The sequence below is a fragment of the Odocoileus virginianus genome, chromosome 15, assembly GCF_023699985.2.
Source record: "Odocoileus virginianus isolate 20LAN1187 ecotype Illinois chromosome 15, Ovbor_1.2, whole genome shotgun sequence".
Lineage (NCBI taxonomy): Eukaryota > Metazoa > Chordata > Mammalia > Artiodactyla > Cervidae > Odocoileus > Odocoileus virginianus.
In genome coordinates, this window is record NC_069688.1 from 50,515,139 (window position 1) to 50,535,973 (window position 20,835).

Below are 20,835 nucleotides of genomic sequence, written 5' to 3' on the forward strand. Positions count from 1 at the left end.
TACCACAGATTTCAATAAAAACTTAAACATATGCAAATTCAAAAAGATTAATTTACTCTACATTTTAATACTGCCCAAGGGTAGAAGGTAATGCTCTCCTCAGGTTCAACTTAATTTAACATCAAAGGAAATAATTCACTTTGTACAAAAACCAAAATGCAATAGCAAACAAGTAAATTATAGCATACATGTAGGGAATGTTTTGTGATTTATTTTCCAGCTTTAACTGACTGCAAATAAAAGTACATTTTATTTACTTCTGCTAAATACTCCAGTATTACCTGAACTAAAACAAACTATTTATAAATGATTTGGCAGATGGCAGAATGTAGGATGTACCTGTTAGTGTAATGATATCAATGAAGAGGGTTTTTTCTCTTTTGTTTTTTTCAACTTTGAGATATTTCTAACAGGTTAATATAGAAAATAGAAAATATCCATGGATCCATTTCATCAAACACAATTCATCAAACCATACTATCATACTGTATTTGTTTCAACTATTTTTTTAAAGAGATCAATTTTATATAACTTTAAGCTACTTTGGGAGCTCATTAAAATGTCAATGAAAATGAACAATAAAAGTATAATCTTCCTTGTGATTTATACCACTACAAATTTATTTAAACTTTGCTTAAAATAAAACAGCTCAATAAAAGTTATACTAAAATTACCTAAAACTTCTGGATTTACTTCATGTTTTTGAAATATCACTAAACCTACATTTTAACAGTTAAGTTGCTGAAAATAAAATAAATAATTTATTTAACAAATGCCTATTTCACATATCCAGAAGTCCAAGTCAGAACATATGCTCATTTTACAGAATAGGTTTAAAAACTATCAATTCAAACATTACTCTCTAGGGAAAAATAAATCCTAATGTAACTAGTGGGATAAACAACTCATTAAAACTCAACTTGGACAAACTCCAGGATAAATTTAAGGAAATAGAAACAAGTAGGTCTTGATTGTGCAGTAGCAAAGACTGAAAATGAATATGCCCTAATTAACACTTTAAAAGATTTGGTCTGTATTATTTGCTGACAAATTACAATACAGAGCTGATAAAATTTTTGGACCAATATGACATTTCTGTAAACAACATTCTTCCTTCAAAATTTTAAATAAAAAACATGGAAGTGGCTTTAACTACTCAATGCAAAGGAATTAAACAATCCATTCACATTCATAGCAATACTATAAAATTTTTGCCATACATACACTTCAGGAACAATCATCCATTCTTTTAAAATCAACACACCTCACAGCAACTGAAAGCATATCCTCAGCAACAGCTGGATCTAAAGATTTATACAGAGTCCCCAAATGCAAGGTCTGAACCTACAAATTGGTTCCAAAAATGTATTTTTGTTATTACTCATATCCTGTACAGTAAAATAAAATTAGATCACTTTTTCCAAAATAACATGAGTACAAAACTCACTAATTCAACTGAGAAATGAAAGCAGTTTAAAAAGCGAAGAAATTTGTATTTCATTCTGCATACAATGACTCTTTAACTTACACAATATTATCAACGCTCAGGGACGAGAAAAAACTTTTTTACCTAAATGGCAGGTAAAATGAAAGGTTAAAGCTCCTCTTTCCTCCTCCTTCCAACTCCACTCCCCACAATAATCACTTTTTATGAACTAGGCAAACAGACCTACAGGCCTCTGTCTCTTGATTTTATGATTCATAGACATATTTATAATGTTAATGAAGACAGATAGACAAATATAAAAGTCTACAGCCTGCTTTTTATGACTAAGCAACATATCTCAGTGATCAAACTCTTTCGACATAACTACATACTCTTCCACATTGGTCTTTTTAATGCATACTTGACATTCTGTTATTTGAATCAACATTTACATTCATTAGCCAGTGTATCACTTTCTGAATATTCCTACAATATTAACTGCTATATTTATTTAACTGCAACCATTTGAGCATAGCTGCAAAATACAAATTATATTCAATTGAGATATGAGAACATTTTATCATTTTCCAAATTTTTGAAATGATATTTGGAACTTAAATACTAGATGACAAATGGACAGGGAAAATGAGAAGTAAAAGCTGTCTATCACTAAAATTAAAAATTAATGAATGCCTTATTATAACATATAAAGTTCAAAATCTTACAATGAACTACAGGTGGTAGAAAACCAACAAAATACAAGAGAGCAAAATGTTGTTTCTTCAATAATCTCATTATCTCTCAGACGAGTTAATTCAATATAGATAGTTCACCTACTTAAGCAAAAATGTTTACTCAGGAAAAAAGAGAACTGTGTTCATGCAATATATCTCACATATGTAATTCAAAACATTCAAATATTATTTTGAGAATTCTGATAAGAAAAAAAAATCACTAAAATTTTAGTTCAATTTCAGTAATTAAAATCATTGGTTTTTGCTCTGGCCAAGAGCACATTTTACATATATTATGTAAGCAAAAAGGATACAAATGTGGTCATCAGAAAAAAAGCATACAAACTAAAATCTTGATCAAAAACTCAAAAACCACTAAAATGGATGAAGAAATTAGCAACTTCATGTCAATAAGTATTTACTTATATTTTCCATAGTTTCAAGGTTTTGAAGATTAATGGCCTCCACAGAAAAAGAGACGGTCCTTACTGAACTTACTGTAAAAAGAGAAAAAGCTATTAAATAATCACCAAAAAAAAGTGTAAAAATCACTCCTATGAAAAGTACAATGCAAAGCAGGAAAAATAATCAGTTAAAAACAGTTGAGTCAGTATCTGAGGAGTGAGCTATTATTTAGGCTACTGACTACTGAGACAATATGGTGAAAGACTTGGCTTTAAAAAAAAAAAAAAGACACTGAAAAAGGCTAGAAGATGGGAAGGGATAGAGGGGAAGATACTCAGATGAATCCAGACAGTTAAGAAGTGGCCAGACAATAGAGAATATCACTGAAAGATTAAAATGTTCTAATCTTTACAATAAAAGCTATGAGAAGCAAAGTGTTATAGGCAGGAGAAGGACATAAATAGCACTTTCTTCCAAAAACAAATTACACAAATCTGGCTTCAGACGTATGTATTAGTTGGTAACTGAGAGTGAGTGAAGGTCACTCAGTCGTGTCCGACTCTTTGTGACCCCATGGACTATAGCCTGCTGGGCTCCTCTGTCCACGGAATTCTCCAGGCAAGAATACTGGAGTAGGTAGCCGTTTCCTTCTCTAGGGGATCTGCCCAACCCAAGGATTGAACCCAGGTCTCCTGCACTGCAGGCGGATTCTTTACCATCTGAGCCACCAGGGACTAAGAACTCCTCTCTAAATACTTAGAGAATCAAAAAAGAAAATGCAAAGACCCATATCTTACTCATATTGGGACTCAAAGGCCTACAACACAACAGTTCACACTTGACAGGTACCAAAAAATTATTTTTAAAGCAACTGAATGGGACTTCCCTGGTGGTCCAGTGGCAAAGACTGCACGCTCAATGAGGCAGGCCCAGGTTCAATCCCTGGTTGAGGGACTAGACCACACATGCTGCAACTAAGACTCATTACAGCCAAATAAGTAAAAAATTAAAAAAAAAAAACAAAAACCAGCTGAAACTTAAAAAGTGCTGAGTATTAACAGATTGATCTAGGAAACTGGAATATTTTTAAGGTTATAGATTATAATGAACACAATCAAAGCCATTATCAAAAACTCGTTATTACCAACTACTATTAATGGTTCCATCATCAACACTAAACTAGACCTCTAGAACATCTAGAACAAGTAGATTTCTAGATATGGCAGATTTCATCTCTCTCAATCCACCACCATCATCTTTCCTAATTGTCCATTTCCCTATCTATAAAAGTGGTAATAATAACTGACTTGTTTATTTTAAATGTCAGTTGTGAGGTTCAAAGAAATCACTGTATGCAGTAGAATTAAGTCAAAATGTTATACAAGAGTATTATGATGCTGTTCTTAGAGATTTTCTTCTATGACAAACTACGCACTGTATGATCTTTTGAACACAGGGATCTCCAATGATTATTTGTTCCTATATTTGAAGTTAGTGTATTAAAAGAGATTAAATCACCAAACACAAGAAAGTAATTTAGAGGCAATTACTTAAAAAAAAAAAGAAAGAAAGAAAGAGAGAAAAACCTTTAGACTAAATGTAGTGCTTTCTAACCAAGACATTTCTCTTTTAATAAGGACACTGTATACTAACAACTCAGAATTCTTTTCAATATACTCAAGTTTCAGTTCCAAAGAAATAATGAAATACAGATGTATTTAAGAGATACTGTCACTAGAATAAGATGCTGTCATAGAATACACTGACATTGAGACAGAACAAAATGTCTCCCACTCCTGTACCTAGATAAAATCAAACACTGAGAAAAGGCTTGTATTATCCTTCTCATAGAAAGAGACATTAAGTCTTAAAGCAACATTCTCCAATGCTGAAAGATCAAATTTAAAGGCAATAATCTAAGAAGGAATTATAAATGTTCACTTGGCTACACTAAACAATTTTACTAAGTTTAAAACATTTAACAAGAGAAAGAGATGATCATAATTACCTATACAACTTCATATTCAACTAATCATAAAATTGCCTGTTGAACACCAGATTTTCCAAAAACAGAATCAAAAGAAACTTTCTGTTCTCATTGGACCAATACTTTCTGGTTGTTAACATGTGCTGCATGCTTTTCATGCCACTGCTTAAAGTATCAAAGGGGAAACCTAACTAGTACAAAGATAAATAATATTTACCTACAGTTGTGTTTTTCATGCCTTTTTAATTCCATACTCAAACACACTCATTTAAAAACTATAAAAGTAAGTCTTTTTCAACTGGTCATTTATTTAAACACATTATAAAATCAGAATCAAAATATGACAAAAAATTGGTAGGGCTTTTTATGTGTTAAACATAAAAAATTGGGCTTTCCAAGAAGTGCTTTTTTTAAACAATGCATTAATATTGTAAATAAATGTATTCTACCATCTATATATAAAAGCATTAGTAATATAATGATTGACAATATTTATAATTTCATAATTGAATCTTTTATACCCACAACGTGGCAAAGTGTTGAAAGTAACCAAACTAAATCCCAAATCAAGATAAAGATTTTACAAGTTAATAACTGTTCTAGAAGGTGAAGTGTTAGTCACTCAGTCATGTCTGACTCTTTGCGACCCCAGGGACTGTAGCCTGCACCAGGCTCCTAGGTCCATAGGATTCTCCAGGCAAGAATACTGGAGTAGGTTGCCATTTCCTTCTCCAGGGGATCTTCCAGACCCAGGGATCGAACCCAGGTCTCCCACACTGCAGATTCTTTACCATCTGAGTCACCAGGGAAGCCCCTAGTAACAGTACTAAGAAAGATACAAATAAAACATCAGATGAAAACATGTTCAGAATCAATTATATTAACTGTTAAATTTAAGATTCTGGACTATTACCCATATAAAGCTAATTGAGACATTACTTAAAAATTTAAAACATAAATGTTATTTAAAAATCATTCAATCAAAACAAATTTACAGATGAATTAATGACATATTTGGGAGGAAAACATCTTTAATCAAAATAAAGCCTAGATTCACTTCTATTATTTTTCAACTCCCCAAAAGAAATATAAATAAAAATAAACTTGTATGGATTTATATAGTATCATTCTTTCTGATATGAACAAACTGTTACTTCAAATGCAATTTAGGCAAAAATTTCAACTTGAAATATAAGGCTGTAAATACATTTATCTAATTAACTCAAATACACAGAACAACAGTAAAACAATTTTTTTAATTTAAGTTAATCTTTTTTCAGAGTTAAACTACTATGCTTGTTGTCACAAAATACATTAGAGTCCTATGATATCTCACATTAATATCACATTTCTCTTTTCCTATTTTTATTACTCTTTGTAAACTATCTTTTTAAAATACAAACCTAAGCCAAAAATGCTTAATGAAATAAAATGGAGATACATGAAAAGTGTGTATATATAATCTAGCTACAAAATCCTTTATTATGTAACTGAAAATGCTATTTGCCTCAGTCTCTGGCAGCCTTTGAGCTAGAGAAACCCCAGAAGCCCTAGTGAAGAGAACCAGTCACCTGATAGGTTTGAGTGAAGGATGGAACAGCAAAGCAAGAAACAGTGGGCTGCATGCTAACAAGCTGCCAGCCAGTCATCCCCTACAAGAAGGGAATCCAAATAGGCCATTACCTTTACTATGAGCTAACTGCCCCCATCAAAAACTGACAAACTCCAGGGGGAAGAAAAAGGGACTGAACAGAAGAGAGATTTTTGGGGGATGATAGAAGGGTTCCGTAACTTGAATTTGATGGTGGCTACATGACTATAGATATTTGTAGAAAATCACTAAACTGTTGTCATATAAAATTGTTAAATTTGTTGCATTTAAATTATAGTCTAATTTTTAAATGAAAATGTTACTGAAAATACTGGTATAATTCATACTATAAACCATTAAAGAGAAGTTTATCAATCACATTCTACATAAACTCTAAAGTACTATGAAAGCTTGCTATGGTTACACAGTATTTTTTGGTGTAACCAGACCCCTAAGTATTTTTGTAATTTTTTAACTTTCAGGAAGTTTATAACAATAAAACAAGAATACTTTGAGAAATAAATTAAGTATTAAAAATTAAGCATTCACTATCAAACATTATTCTTCCCAGAATCAGTTAAAAGAAACTTAACTTGAAACTTAAAAAAAAAAAAAAAGACTAATATCTAAAGAGAGAAACGCCAAGAGTACTCATATCTGAATGCTTGCATTTATCAGAGTGAATAAAAATTGAAGATATTAAAGAAAGATACATTTAACTTATATTTCTCTTTAGATGCTAGACTCTAAAAGAATATTGCTTTAGAATATCACAGCTTCACTTTTTAAAAAAATTAAAGATGAACAAAAAAGGAAACTGAGTTTAGGTAGTTTGCCTGCTTTCTCTTCCTTAAACATTAATAAGACTGAACACACCTGTTTTTTTTCCATCCTCCTCAAAAGATAACTGATTTTAAAATATTTACAAAATTAATTTAATTCTAGTTTGGCTCATTTTAATTACCATTTATTAAAAGTCAACTATATGCTCTTGGGGTATAAATGCAGATGTGAAAAGCAAAACCAGTCAAGATGCAAAAATGACATACAATGATAAGACCAGGCATTTCCAAAGTGAGTTAACTTACCGGTATCTAATTTAAAAAAAAAGGGGGGGGGGGGGAGGCCCAAGGATACTAGAGTGGGTAGCCTATGCCTTCTCCAGCAGATCTTCCTGACCCTGGAATCAAATCAGGGTCTCTTTACCAACTGAGCTATCAGAGAAACCCCAACTAAAAATTTTAAAAAAAGAAAGAAAATGACCCACTACCAGCTATTCATCTCCCTGAGACAGACAAGTCTGATACAGATTAAATTCTATATTTGAAGTTTTAATACTAATAATCACAGAGCAAGAAGGAGTCCAAACACCATCCCCACCTTTATATTTTCCAAAAATTATGGCAAAGATTTATGGCTATTTAAGGTCAAAGAAGAGGCTAATGACACAAAGGACACTCTTAGAACATCTCAGTTAACAGCAGCAATTGTAACAAGGTTGTGAAACTCCTCATCCAACTCTGGAATTGAGTATCTCTGGATAATAGTAAGGATAGTTATTTGTAAGTCTGACTACATTTTGTTTTTAATTTTCCATTTTCTTTTATATCTAGGTCTTTAAGAAACAAGGAAGATAGCTTTCAAGTCTCAACACTGGAGTAGCCTAAATCACATTAATATAACAATCATCCTCTCCTAAAGGAAACGAAATGACTACATTTTACTCAAGTAAAGAAAGTCACACAGAGATGTAGAACAAGAGATAAGTTAGTTGCTAACACATGCTGTGTGTCAAGGATGATCTTCAAAAACATTATGGTAAGTAAAAGAAGCCAGAAATAGGATACCACATTTTGTATGATTCTATTTACATACCAGTAAAGATAAATATATGGAGAAAGAAAGTAGATTAGTGATTACCTAGGGTTGGAGATGGGGATTAAATGTAAATGGATATAAGGAATCTTACTGGATGGATGAAAATGCACTAAAACTGACTTATGGTAACAGTTGCACCACTCAGTAAAGTTACTAGAAATCACTGAACTGTACACTGAAAAAGGGTGAATTTTATGCTATATGAAGTATACCTCAGTAAAGTTTTATTTTATTTAATTTATAAATTAAATACAAGTTTGCAAAGTTATTTCTGTAAAAGGAGGTTTAAGGACACAATCTTAACACCAACTTGCAATACACTCATCACTGGTGGAAGGACTGCTAATTTGGGGCCTGGAATCAAACAGACCTAAAATTGAATTCTAGCTTCACTATTTATATGTATAAGCATTAAGAAGCTAAGGCAAAGATATGTATAAAACGTGTATAGTAGTATCTATCTCAGAAGGTTACATGAAGATTAAAGAGAGAGTGCATATACGACTCAGCACTGCTCCTAGCACACATATGCTATTGTTAAGTCTGTGTTTAATTAAAGTTCTCACAAATTTCTCACAAAGACACATAAGTTGAAAAATAACTCCATACGTGAGTTTTTCAAATACAACTTACATGCAAATTAGAAATACAAGTACTTCCCAATGAATATAGAAAGTAACTGTTAGCACGAGCTGTGATGATAAAGTAATGATATTCTGAAAGTCCTGCCCAAAAAATTAACCTCAGGAATTTGTAATCAAAGAATGTATCTTCACATGAACATATTCATTTTAATACTTTATAATAAAAAAATCTTTTAATCAGAAAGACTTTACAGATTGCTGACTTACAGATTTACATTAAACATTATAATGTAGAAAAGTGGAATTAAGAGTATAAAGAATGTAATTAAGTATCTGTACTTATAAATAGGTCTTAAAGGTCTTAACATAAATTAACCTCCATAAATAATAGAGATTGCATACATGTTAAAATAACTGCTGAGAAAGCAAATTTTTAGAAAAGCCAACACTAAGTCCATAATTATCAAACATACTCTACAAATCGTTCAATAATAATTGAAGAATGTTTTCAAAAGCTGGAAAATGGAAAAACAATAGGTTCAATTTATTAATTCAGTTAGTCTTCATTTATCTGTAGGAACCTATATTTCAGTTCCAATCACCATTTGCTTTACTACTAATTAGATCGTTTTCATTTCAAACATAAATCATATATAAAATTAAATAGAAAAATACTCAATAATTTTAAAATATGCACCTCCTTCCAAGGCCCAAAACAGCAAAAAGGACACTTTTATTACTAGACTTTAGTTATATAAAATATATATACAAAAGACACTATAAACTGCCTCTTAAAGCAATTTTTCTCTCCTTGAGATTCCTTTAACATACTGTGTATTCTCTGCTGCTGTATTAGGTAAGTATCTTCCCTTTTTTATTAGTGCATCTCTAGCCAGGGCCCTGCAGTGCCTATGGCACACAGTGGGCATTCATCACTCATCTGTGGGATAGATCTGAATGAATAAATAAAAAACAATCTTTGCAAAAAGTTAGGTAAACATAGTGAAAAACCTCAATGGTGTTTTTAAAAACTTGTAACAGACTGGGGAATACTGTTCAAAAACTGAGGAAAACATGCATCCTGTCTAATCTGGTCAGCCTTCCCTGCTTTAATGAACTCAATAAAGACAAAAAAGAAAAATTAAGCATTTTTTAAAGGTTAATAGAAGACAAAAACAGTATGAGCAAGACAAAAAAGATTCTAAGAAATATGCAAAGAAATGCTTGATTTATAATAAAAAGATGACTACATTAACAAAACAGGGCAAGTCACACAACACAGATTCCCATAAGATGAAAGATTAAGTTACATCATGCACAGAGCATCCAGCATGAGTCCACAGTTGTATGCCTGACCTGAGACTACAGTTCATATAAAAATATAGTACCTCAGTACACAGTACTACTAAGACCTAACCATTTGCTACAAAGGAAATTATTACAATAAAAAAGAAAAAAATTCAGCAAGTTATCCAAATCAAAAGAAAAAAACTGTAATGAAAACGGTTTGTACTATGAACTTTCCAAATCAAATTTACCATATGATGTAATGGAGAAATTGATCTGATGGACTATTTTCATTGTGATCATGCTTAACCATCTCTAATGTGTAGCCTAATGAGATTTTTTTTAAAAAGGCATGCATATTTTGTTTCCTTCAAACCTATAAAATGTGGACTTACTCTTTGCTTAGGGTCTCACAAAATACAACATTCTTGTGTATCTAATCTAAAATTTTAGGTAGACAAAAAAAAAAAAAGAGTATTTTTTAAGGAAATTCAAAGTTCACACTCAAAATCAATCTATGAATTGAGCCAAGACAAATGAAGATTGCTGTATGTCTTACTCTCAAACTTCCCTAAGCTTCTTCAAAAGATCCATAATTTTTTAAGAACTGTGTAGCTATTTGGAATAAAGTACCACTTTCAGATGCCATTCACACACTTCAATAAATTTGAATCTTACTTTGATGAAGAAAGTACACTTTGAATTAAAAACCTGTTATCAGCAATGTATGTTCATTTCAAGAGGATGCGACAGAGCTACAAAGCAAACACTGCCGGATCTTTTCAGAGTCTAACATATGAATCCAGTCTATCCTGAGATACTTAGCTATGTGACCACACTCATCTCAGTGTTCATATCTGCTTGGATTTGTTAAAACAAATTCTCTAGCATCAGATTGTTACACTCAGTATTAATCTCTATCACTAAAGAAATAATCTTGTAATCAGAATAAGTGCCTTGTCTGAACTAACTTACCATTTAATAAAACCTCAAAGAGCTATATTTCAATATTCTCTTCAGTTTCAAATTGAATAGCAATGAACAATAGGCCTGTGATAGTACTTTTTTAATGAATAATACTCCCCAAAATAATTCAGATTCCTGCACCATTACCTATTTTTAAAAAGTTCCCATAATTAGTAAGTCCTATTCCTAATAACAAAAAGGTGACAAAACAAATATGTATATAGATTTCAAAATATGACATATGATTATGTCAAGCCAGAATGGGAACCATGAGGTGTTTATAAATTCATCTTAAAAACTGGTACCAAGATCCCAACCTTCTTACTGTTTTTAAAAACTTCTATGTCCTCCTAAAGACTATTCTGAATGAAAGAAAGTAATCAGCTGAATGGTCATTTAATTTAATTGACTGTTCATCTGTTTTAATTTTGATTCTACTTTGCAGTACTGAGCTTGTCTATAATCTAAAGATTTGTAAATCCTATGGCAAGCACTATATCTACCTTTTGAAGAACTTAACAAATATATCTTTAAAACATGTTTAAAATGAGAAAATTAAACAGAAAACTATCTCCCTATACCACAGAAAGTTATAAAATCATTCTGCAGAAAAACAATCTAAGTAATAATCTCACAAACAGTAAAAGCAAAAAATACTGTAAAGATAAACTTGTAAACAACCCAAAAAAACTTGTAAACAATCTAACAAATTCAGCTCTTTCTTCTCTTCCCCAAACTAAGTAGACTTATTCTAAAGAAACACAATTAACACTTCTACTTGCTTAAGCTATACCAATTCTTAAGAAAACATGTCAAATCTGAAAGTTAATATTTCAAACAAAAAGCAAATGATATAAGAGATACAAACTCAGCTTCTGCCTTTGGAGTTAGATTAAGGCAGAGACGACTTAACATTAAAAAGCAAGAGTCCCACAGAACTGGAGAAAAACTTTACAAAAGCACATCTATACAATAGGGGATTAATATACAAAATATACAAAGAACACCTACAACTCAACAATAAAAACTGTCCAATTTAAACATGGGCAAAGGACTTAAAAATATATTTCTCTAAAGACGATTATAAATGGCCAGTAAGCACTTGAAAAAATGGAGTGGTGTAAGGGGGTTGCATGAAACAGATAAAAGAGATTCAGAAGTCCAAGTTTCCAGTGATAAAATAAGTAAGTCATGGAGATGTATATTCAGTATAGGGTATACAATCAATAATAATGTAAAACCTTTATATGGTAACAGATGGTTACTAGACTTATCAAGATCATTTCATAATTTAAATGTTGAATTACGTTTCACACCTGAAAGTAATATAATATTGCATGCAAAATTACTTGAAAAAATCTTTAATCGTTAGAGAAATGCTAATCAAAACCACAGTGAGATATAATTTCACATTCAATAAGATGGCTATTATAAAAAAATGGAAAATAACAAGAGTTGGTAACAAGAAAGAAACTGGAACCTTTCTGCATTGCTGATGAGAATGATATGATGGTGCAGTCACTGTGAAAAACAGAATACAAACTTCTCAACAAATTAAACATAGAATTATCATATGATTCAACAATTCTACTCCTATGTATATACCCAAAAGAGCTGGAAGAATGGACTGAAACAGATAATTTGCACACTCATGTTCATAGCAGCATTATTCACAATAGCTAAAAGGTAGAAATAATCCATAGCAGCATTATTCACAATAGCTAAAAGGTAGAAATAATCCAAATATCTATTGATGCATAAGTAGATAAACAAAATGTGACGTTTACATACAATGAAATGCACTCTCCCTCTCTCTCTCTCTAGTCACTAAGTCGTGTCCGACTCTTTCGACCCCATGGATTGTAGCCTGCCATGCTCCTGTGTCCATGGGATTCTCCAGGCAAGAATACTGAAGTGGTAGTCATTTCCTTCTCCAGGGTATCTTCCCCACCCAGGAACTGAACCACGGTATCCTGCATTGCAGGCAGATTGTTTACCAACTGAGCTAAGAGGGAAAAAACGGAATGAAAAAGAAGGAAGGAAGGAAGGGAAGGAAGGAGGAAGAGGAGAGGGGAAGAAATATAGGCTACAGCATGGATGAACCTTGAAAACTTTATGCTAAATGAAGTATGTCAAATACAAAAGGACAAATACTCAATGATTCCATTTACATATGATATCTAAAATAGTCAGATTCATAGGGACAGAAAGTAAAATAGTAGTTACCAGGAGCTGAAGGGAGTAATGGGAGTTACTGTTTTAATGGGTATAGCATATAACATTTCTGGAGAGTGATAATATGAATGGTGGTTAACAGCAGCACAATGATATGAATGTACTTAATGTCCCAGAACTGCACACTTAAAAATGGATAAAATGATAAACTCTATGTTAGGTACATTTCACCATGATAGAAATTAAAATAACAGTGATTTTTAAGGTGTTGTGATACAGCTGAAAGAACCCTGAATCAAGAAAATGAAAATCAAGTTGAAGTACTGATATTAACTGTGTGCTCTTAACTAAGTAATTTGACCTCTCTGGGATTCAGGTTTTTCATCTTTGAAATAAGAAGATTGTAATAGATGATGCTGGTGTTTCTTTTCAGTTAGAAACATTTCATGAAATAATATTCCACACCAGAAGAACCAAAGCTGAAAATCAGGCTGTTGCCACTCAAATGGAAATAAGAGACTTAACATCTCAGTTACATCTTACCAGTTACATCTTACATTCTGTCACAGACAATGTTAATCACAAAAGCAGACAGATTATACTAAACACAGCTTTGGATACAAAGGAACGAAAAAGATCTATCTCGAGTAACATTAAAAACACCCAACTCTTATGTTTCTGTGGCCTCAAACTGGGCAGTTGCGCAAACACTGTTTTGAGCCCTGTGGGGTGGGTTACTTACTCTGTTTACTAATAAATATAACAGCCATTTTTGTTATACTTGATGGGCCCAGCTTCCATTAAAGCTAAAAGCACTTATTCATACGGCAGAAAAATGGCTGCTTCAGTTTCCATTTCAGGCAAGCAAATGATCAGTGATCTGCCCCACCTCTCCTCATCAATACCATGAGCCTGCTAGCACCAAATCCTGTATTTCCTATTTAACACTGAATTCAAACACAGATTCCACAGAAGTATCTTCCTCCCACAAATAAACTGCTCAACAACTTCACTAGCCAAAACCATGATACCTTTGGCATTGGGCAAGTTAAGAATGGATACTTAGAGGAACCCTTAATCTTGTAAAGAAATATGTGTTTTCCCCCATTACTATGAGTATGAAAATGGCTCATGATATAAATCAGCAAGCAATAATTACGAAGAAAGAAGAAACTAGAAAAGAGATTTCGATTCAATATAAGAAAGAGCTTTAGAACTGCCCAAAATGACTTTGGCTGACTCAGAAAGTAGCTAACTCCCTGTGCATAATATGTTCAGTCATAGATGACCATAAATCAAAGCTATGTCATAAATATGACTCAGAAACTTACCTAATACCTAATATATCACCTAACCCTAATAACTCCAATTCTCTGAGATTAGCAACACAATAATATCTATTTACTATTAATTGCTACTAGGAAAATTCATATTAGCTATACTATCATAACCAGCCTCTCTACACATGGAAATCTGTATTAACTATAAGGCAAGAAAGCATATTGAGCTTTTAAAGATAATTAACAAAAGATAATGTAAACCTTCACTCCTTTCAGGTAAGGTAGGGATCAAGGACTTTGGAATTAAATAACCCTCTGTGGGAATCCTTGTCTAGGTACTGTGTGACTCTGGACAAGTTATGTAACCTCTCTGAGCTTTAGTTTTATAAGAGGGAACATCAACCTCACAAGGTTGTTAGAAAAGCGATGTTAAACTAATTACCTAACACTCTATAAAAAAGTATAGTATTCTCTTTCAACTCCTACCCATTCTTTAATAACCTGCTTAAAAGTTACCTTCTCCATGACTTTCCAAGCCATTGCAATTTTTCACTGAACTTACAAAACTTATTTTTGAGCAAGATCATTTTTGAACCCACAATTATAGGAGAAAGTGAACTCAAAACTGTATTATGGTTGTAGTTTAATAAGCTGGATCAAAAAGAAATGGGACTAATGAATATTTGAATTAACTGCTTAACTATTTTTAAGTGTTCCTATGGAAAATGTAGACATCCTCATTTGTGTAAAAGCCTAAAGTAACTTTCCAAATTCTTCCCCCACTGTATTCATTTACAAATTTAATGAACTAATAACCCTTACTGTTCGGACAACGTTGCCACCTACAAGCCTCTACACCCTAACTAGCCTCTCAAGAATTGGATATCTAACTGGTTCAGCCATTAAAGCCCAATTCTAATGTCACTTCTCTGAAGTTATTTCTGAGGTCTTAGATAAATTCTCCAATTTCTTTAAACAGGACATTCTGCTTAAGGCTCAATTTTGTAATTTAATGACAACTGTTTTCACATGTGTCTAGTGTCCTTCCCTACTAGACTGCAAGTGTTTATGGTGAGGAGATATCTTTCAACTTCACTATAATATACTGTATTGTTTCCTCAATCCCAACACTTAGCACACTGCCTATCAAAACACAGAAAAATATTTAATGACATCAAATGTCTCCAATACAACTGAAATGTCTTAAAGGAAAGGAAAAAATGACAAAGGAATAAAAAAGAAATTGACACAAACTTCAAGTACCTATTTTTAAATTAAAACAGCAGATCAAGAATGTGTAGGTTGTCAATGTTCATGTAATGTAACACTGTATACTGACAAAAGCAAATAGTCTAAAAGTTACATTACACAGGATAGATGAATCTCAGAAATTTAAACTGACAGAGCCACCAAAAAAGGAATATATGTTGTATGATTCCATTGACATTAAATCCAAGAATATACACTATTAAAAATAAGGATAATGGCTAATATTGGAGGAAGATGGAAGAGAGAAGCTTTCAGGATGCTGATATTTTGTTTGTTGAGCTGGTTACCAAGCACTCACTTCAGTTATGAAACGCCATAATATGTGTACTTTTCTATAAGATATTAATATTTCAGTCAAAGCATTTAAAAGAGTTGAAATGTATATCATTTCTCTGTTCTGAGAAAAATGGCAATGCTAAGAATACATCTAAAAGTCTAAAATTGTCATCACTGTAGAAATTTTTAAAATAACTATGAACAGTAGACCAATGTCTAATTCTGCTAGCAATAACAATGCTGATACTTTATTGCCCTTTAATCAATCACTTATTGCCATTTTTTAAACAACTCATAACTGAAAAAAGAGTCAAGTGAAAATTTAAATTAACTGCTCAAAATTTATCCCCTTAAATATTCTTGGGTCACTGTTTTTGTCACTACATCCTACACATTTTAGTCCTGTTCCAAGAAACTAAAAGAACTAAAGTTTACCTGATATGAAATAATAAAAAAGCTTTTCTGAAAAGCTTATTTTTATGTTTGAAAACTATGTAATATAGAATGAAAGATACAATATAACCAAAATATTTTGGAGAAAAAAAATCTAACAAACTAAAGTTTTGTAATAGCTTGCTCATTGAGATTAAAATATTTTATCATGAATATCTGGAAGATAACCTTTTCTCAATGTTACTTAATTCACATATTTTTAAAATTACCAAACCTAATTAAATATTATTAGTTTCAAGATTCATATAAAATTAACATCTCAATTTAGAAATATTTTAAAAAGTATAAACTATTTTGCTGACTTAAATAAAATCTAGATTTACATTACTAACATACCAAGTAAAAATTTTTCAGTGTACTATAAAATGCCTTTGTTTCAGAAGCTATGGCCTGTAGTGAATATGCTCTTCTCATCATTGCATGAAATACAAAGAGCATCATAAATATGCCTTAAGAAATTCTGGAATGTGAATTTTAAAAAATCAAACAGCTTGCATTATCTGAGGAAGGGAGAGACTGTGAATGGGGACAGACTTGACATAATCCTCACTCCCTGCAACCATTAAACAAAATTCTCAGTTCTCCTATGATTTCTATTTCATAGAAGTATTATATATTTTATCTGGTACTTTATATGCTTCATTTATCTAAGATATATCTCAACTTACTGACATTTGTATTGACTACTTTCCATTTAGAGCTGCTAAAAATTATAGTTTATTTTGTATTTGCTAAGGAAAACAAAGAAACTATTTCAAAACAACATACTTTTGTAAAACATGACAAAAAATAGCACTGAAATAATGGAGAAGTGGTCTTAACTGCACGAAAGCAAATCACATCCAAATATATATTAGCATTCTGTGATCTCATGCTTTTAGTATTTAATTGGAATATTTTCATTCAGATGTCAGCAGATATATTTTAAACCAAATTTGGCAATATTCAGAGTAAAATCCTTAAAATCAGTACATATCCTTAAAATAAGCCTTACCTATTTAAATATTCATCTTTTTTCATATAAAGTCTATAACTCACTTTGGAAATTTTGGCTGCTTTATTTTTAAAAACAAGTATTTTCTACAGTAAATGCTGCACTGTATCTAATAAAATTTTAGTGTCATGAATAATAAATCAGCAGATATAAGAATCTATTAAAGTTAATATCAACTTATCGGCTGGGACATATCCCATGGTATTTTGTAATAGATCAGAATATATATTTCTTGGATCAAATGCAACATATAAACACCAATACAAAGTTGAAAAGTGCAATCTCTCACAATATAATAAGTGCCATATGAGGCATATGGATGAGGCATAATATGCAATATGAGGCCTAAGGACAAAACTAATCAAGAAAAATTAAGAATAAAATCATTTAACTGGTTTCAATAACCAGGCTCCAAGACTCAGTTGACTTTAAGTTCTGTATCTTTTCAATTTTCTTGATCAATAGGCAAATTCCTTTGAAAATGTTATCATTTACTTTACAAATTTCATTTTAAAAGTTATGTATTATTCAAGGAAATATATTTTTTACAAATCAAGTAATTTAAATAAATAAATCAAATCTATTTTTTGAAAGGTATGTTGCTTTTCATAAACAACTAATGAAAATAAAATCCTACAATAATAAGCTTCCTAATTAGGATAAAAAAAACAAAGACAGATTTCAAATAATTGAAGTAATTCAAATTTTAAAATATAGAAATATTTCACTAAAATATATTTTCATCTTATTTCATACAGTTAAACAATCATTTCTTTAACATTAAAAGCACTGCTTTTGATTAAACGATAAAAGGTATGATTAGTCACTACTGACTCTCTTTCTATAAATCTCTTTTAATTCAGGAAGAATGACCTCCAAATAAAGGAATCTAGTACTAAACGAAAGTAAGGGCTAAAATCAGTTTCTGCCCAAATGCAGTGACTGTACACAGACACATCAAAAATACTAGATTTATGTCATAAGAATAAATGACATAACCACTTTTCTCAGTGGTTAGGAATATACATGAAATTGGTATTTAGTTGAAATACCTTGGTCTTGTTATTAATTTGCAACTTCTAAAAAAAATTTTTGTATTCTCTCATTAAAAACAAAAAAAAACTTGCCCTTGCAGTTCCTATACAATGTGAAACAGCAACATTTTACTACAGCTGCAACATGGACTGACAGTTATTACCCCAACAACAGTTATCTCTACCACAAGTACTATAACCTAATAGATTTCAGACATTTAAAAGAGATTTCTAACATCACAGTTAAAAAAAAATGAAATATTAACTTCACATATTTTTCTAAAGTTTTGTATAAAACTAATACATTGGCATAAGACAGATATGATTTGTTTCCCCTTCTAACATAAGTGAAAATTATCATAAACCACACTTTAACATAATACTCACCAGCATGTGGGCAGTTTCAGAAGTTTACCATAAAGAGCAGTGCTCAAAGAGGGAACAATTGGTACAGGTAAGCAGTAAGATCCCCTACAATCCAAAGATGTCAGTCCTGCCTGGAAACCAAATATCTGCAACAAAAAAGAAAAGACCCAAATGTTCACAGAGACAAAGTTTTAATAAGCACAGGATGAAATACGTCAGTTTCAATTTGCTCTACAACAGCTGCACACTAAATGTGTTCCAATGTCTTTTTGCAATTCCCAAACATCAACATTCTCTTTTATTCACTTTGACATTAACTAAATCAGAATTAAGAAATTTAAATATATAGTATTTCTTTCATACCCCTGAGAGATTATTGTTCTTTTGATCAATTTTAAGTTTCATATTTTATCTCTATACATAATTCTCACTTAGCATTTTACTGTCTGCTAAAATGTACATATTCTGTTAAGACAACTGAGTACATTGTGCACATCACAGATATTAACATTAATAAATTACTGTTATATCATTTTATGCCTCAAAGAACATCAACTACAACAAAAACAATCTTAAAAGTATTTTGCCTTCAACTTACAGTGTGCACACACAAAAGGGATATCCAAATATATCCTAAAAAATGTTACATGTTTTCCCTTTCTTTTGTGAAAATGATGGGGTAAGGTTTTTCACCTCAGGAAATTTGGTAAATGGCATGAATTACTTTTTATATGTTTATACTTAAAACAAGTAGATCACACTCAAAAAAATATAAGCATTCCCTGAAATTCCTGAACACTACATTGCCTTAATAGGAAGAATCCATGTAATATCACATTTTACATGAAACACTGCAAAGAACTGAATATGATATTTCTTCTTCCACTATTTTCAATAAAGTAAACGTTTCAAACTGGAAACACAGAGATACAAAACGAAGTTACTGTTCTGAACAACAACATACAAAAGCAGTTTAACCCCAAATTTTATCTTTCATTACTATTTTTTATTTCTTCAGTTTATAAAGCACTAACTTTCTTACCTCTTGGATTAATATTAGCTCCTCAAATCCACGGTTAAACATATTCAAAATACCTCAAAAACCAATTTTCAATAAAAATACTTTCATTTAATGAATATAAACTAATAATCAATTTCTTAGAAAGCAGTATTAAACTTCTTTCAAACAGTTTCACAGAGCTATTGTGCTATCATTCATCAAGTTGACAACGTCAAATCAGCAATAAAGTAATTTTCTAGAAAACAGGCATGAGAATTCCGCATTTTCAAACTGAATTTCAAAAGACCTACTTAATTGCTATCAAGAAAAATGAAAGTGATATCCCTATTGATTCCTATAAATCCCACTATTAACCAAGATACAAGAAAGTATTAAGAAAAAAGCATGTTTCTAATATTTAATTGATCAACTTTAAAAATTAAGTCATTCCACACTTACACTCTTTGAAGACTTGCTCTAAGAAACAATATATGCGAAGAACTTCTAGGAACTGTACAGTTTCAAAACTTCACATTTCCTCTGAAAGACCCAGTATTTAAAGGTTTCTTTAATTTATAATTATCAATACCACTTGATACAAAGTATGATTATTAAAACAATGCCCAACTTCCAAATACTTCTGAAGTACAAATCATGGTAAAACTTTCTCAAACTAGATTATCTGTGTTCAACTAAGAACTCTCTCAAGCTACTTTCTAATATTCTATAAATGTCCCAACAGTATAAGCACACATGCTATCATTAATGTATTCAGATGAAAAATGGGTGTTGAGGAGATCCCCTGCTGGTTGTTTTCAGAACTGCAAAGGACTTTGGAGAAAGTCCTGCAGATGGTTCAGTAATTTTTTTTAAGCTTTTACTAAATTTACGTACTATCCAGAGAGGACTCCAGGTAATATTCAAGTATTAACTACAGTGAAAAAGGGCCTATCTACCATATCAAAAATAATTATTCCAAAATAACCAATTTTCAACTCTTTTAAATCATAGCAATAAGACGCGAAGATTTGCAATAGCTGTATAACCAAATAACCTGGCAACAACACTTGGCCAAGATTACAAATACTTTATCCAGAAAAAGGGAAATCAGCACTGTATAAATTGAGGTT

At 31.4% G+C, this 20,835-nt stretch overlaps 1 protein-coding gene across 11 annotated transcripts in view; it reads right to left on the reverse strand.

Annotated features, from left to right (window-relative positions):
- VPS13B (vacuolar protein sorting 13 homolog B) overlaps nt 1–20,835 on the reverse strand; it is a 780,541-nt gene that overhangs the window by 652,121 nt on the left and 107,585 nt on the right. For all 11 annotated transcript variants that reach the window (XM_070477337.1, XM_070477338.1, XM_020914637.2 and 8 more), the window contains one exon: nt 18,727–18,851. In XM_070477337.1, coding sequence (XP_070333438.1) covers nt 18,727–18,851 — 125 coding nt within the window. The remainder of the gene's footprint in view (nt 1–18,726; nt 18,852–20,835) is intronic.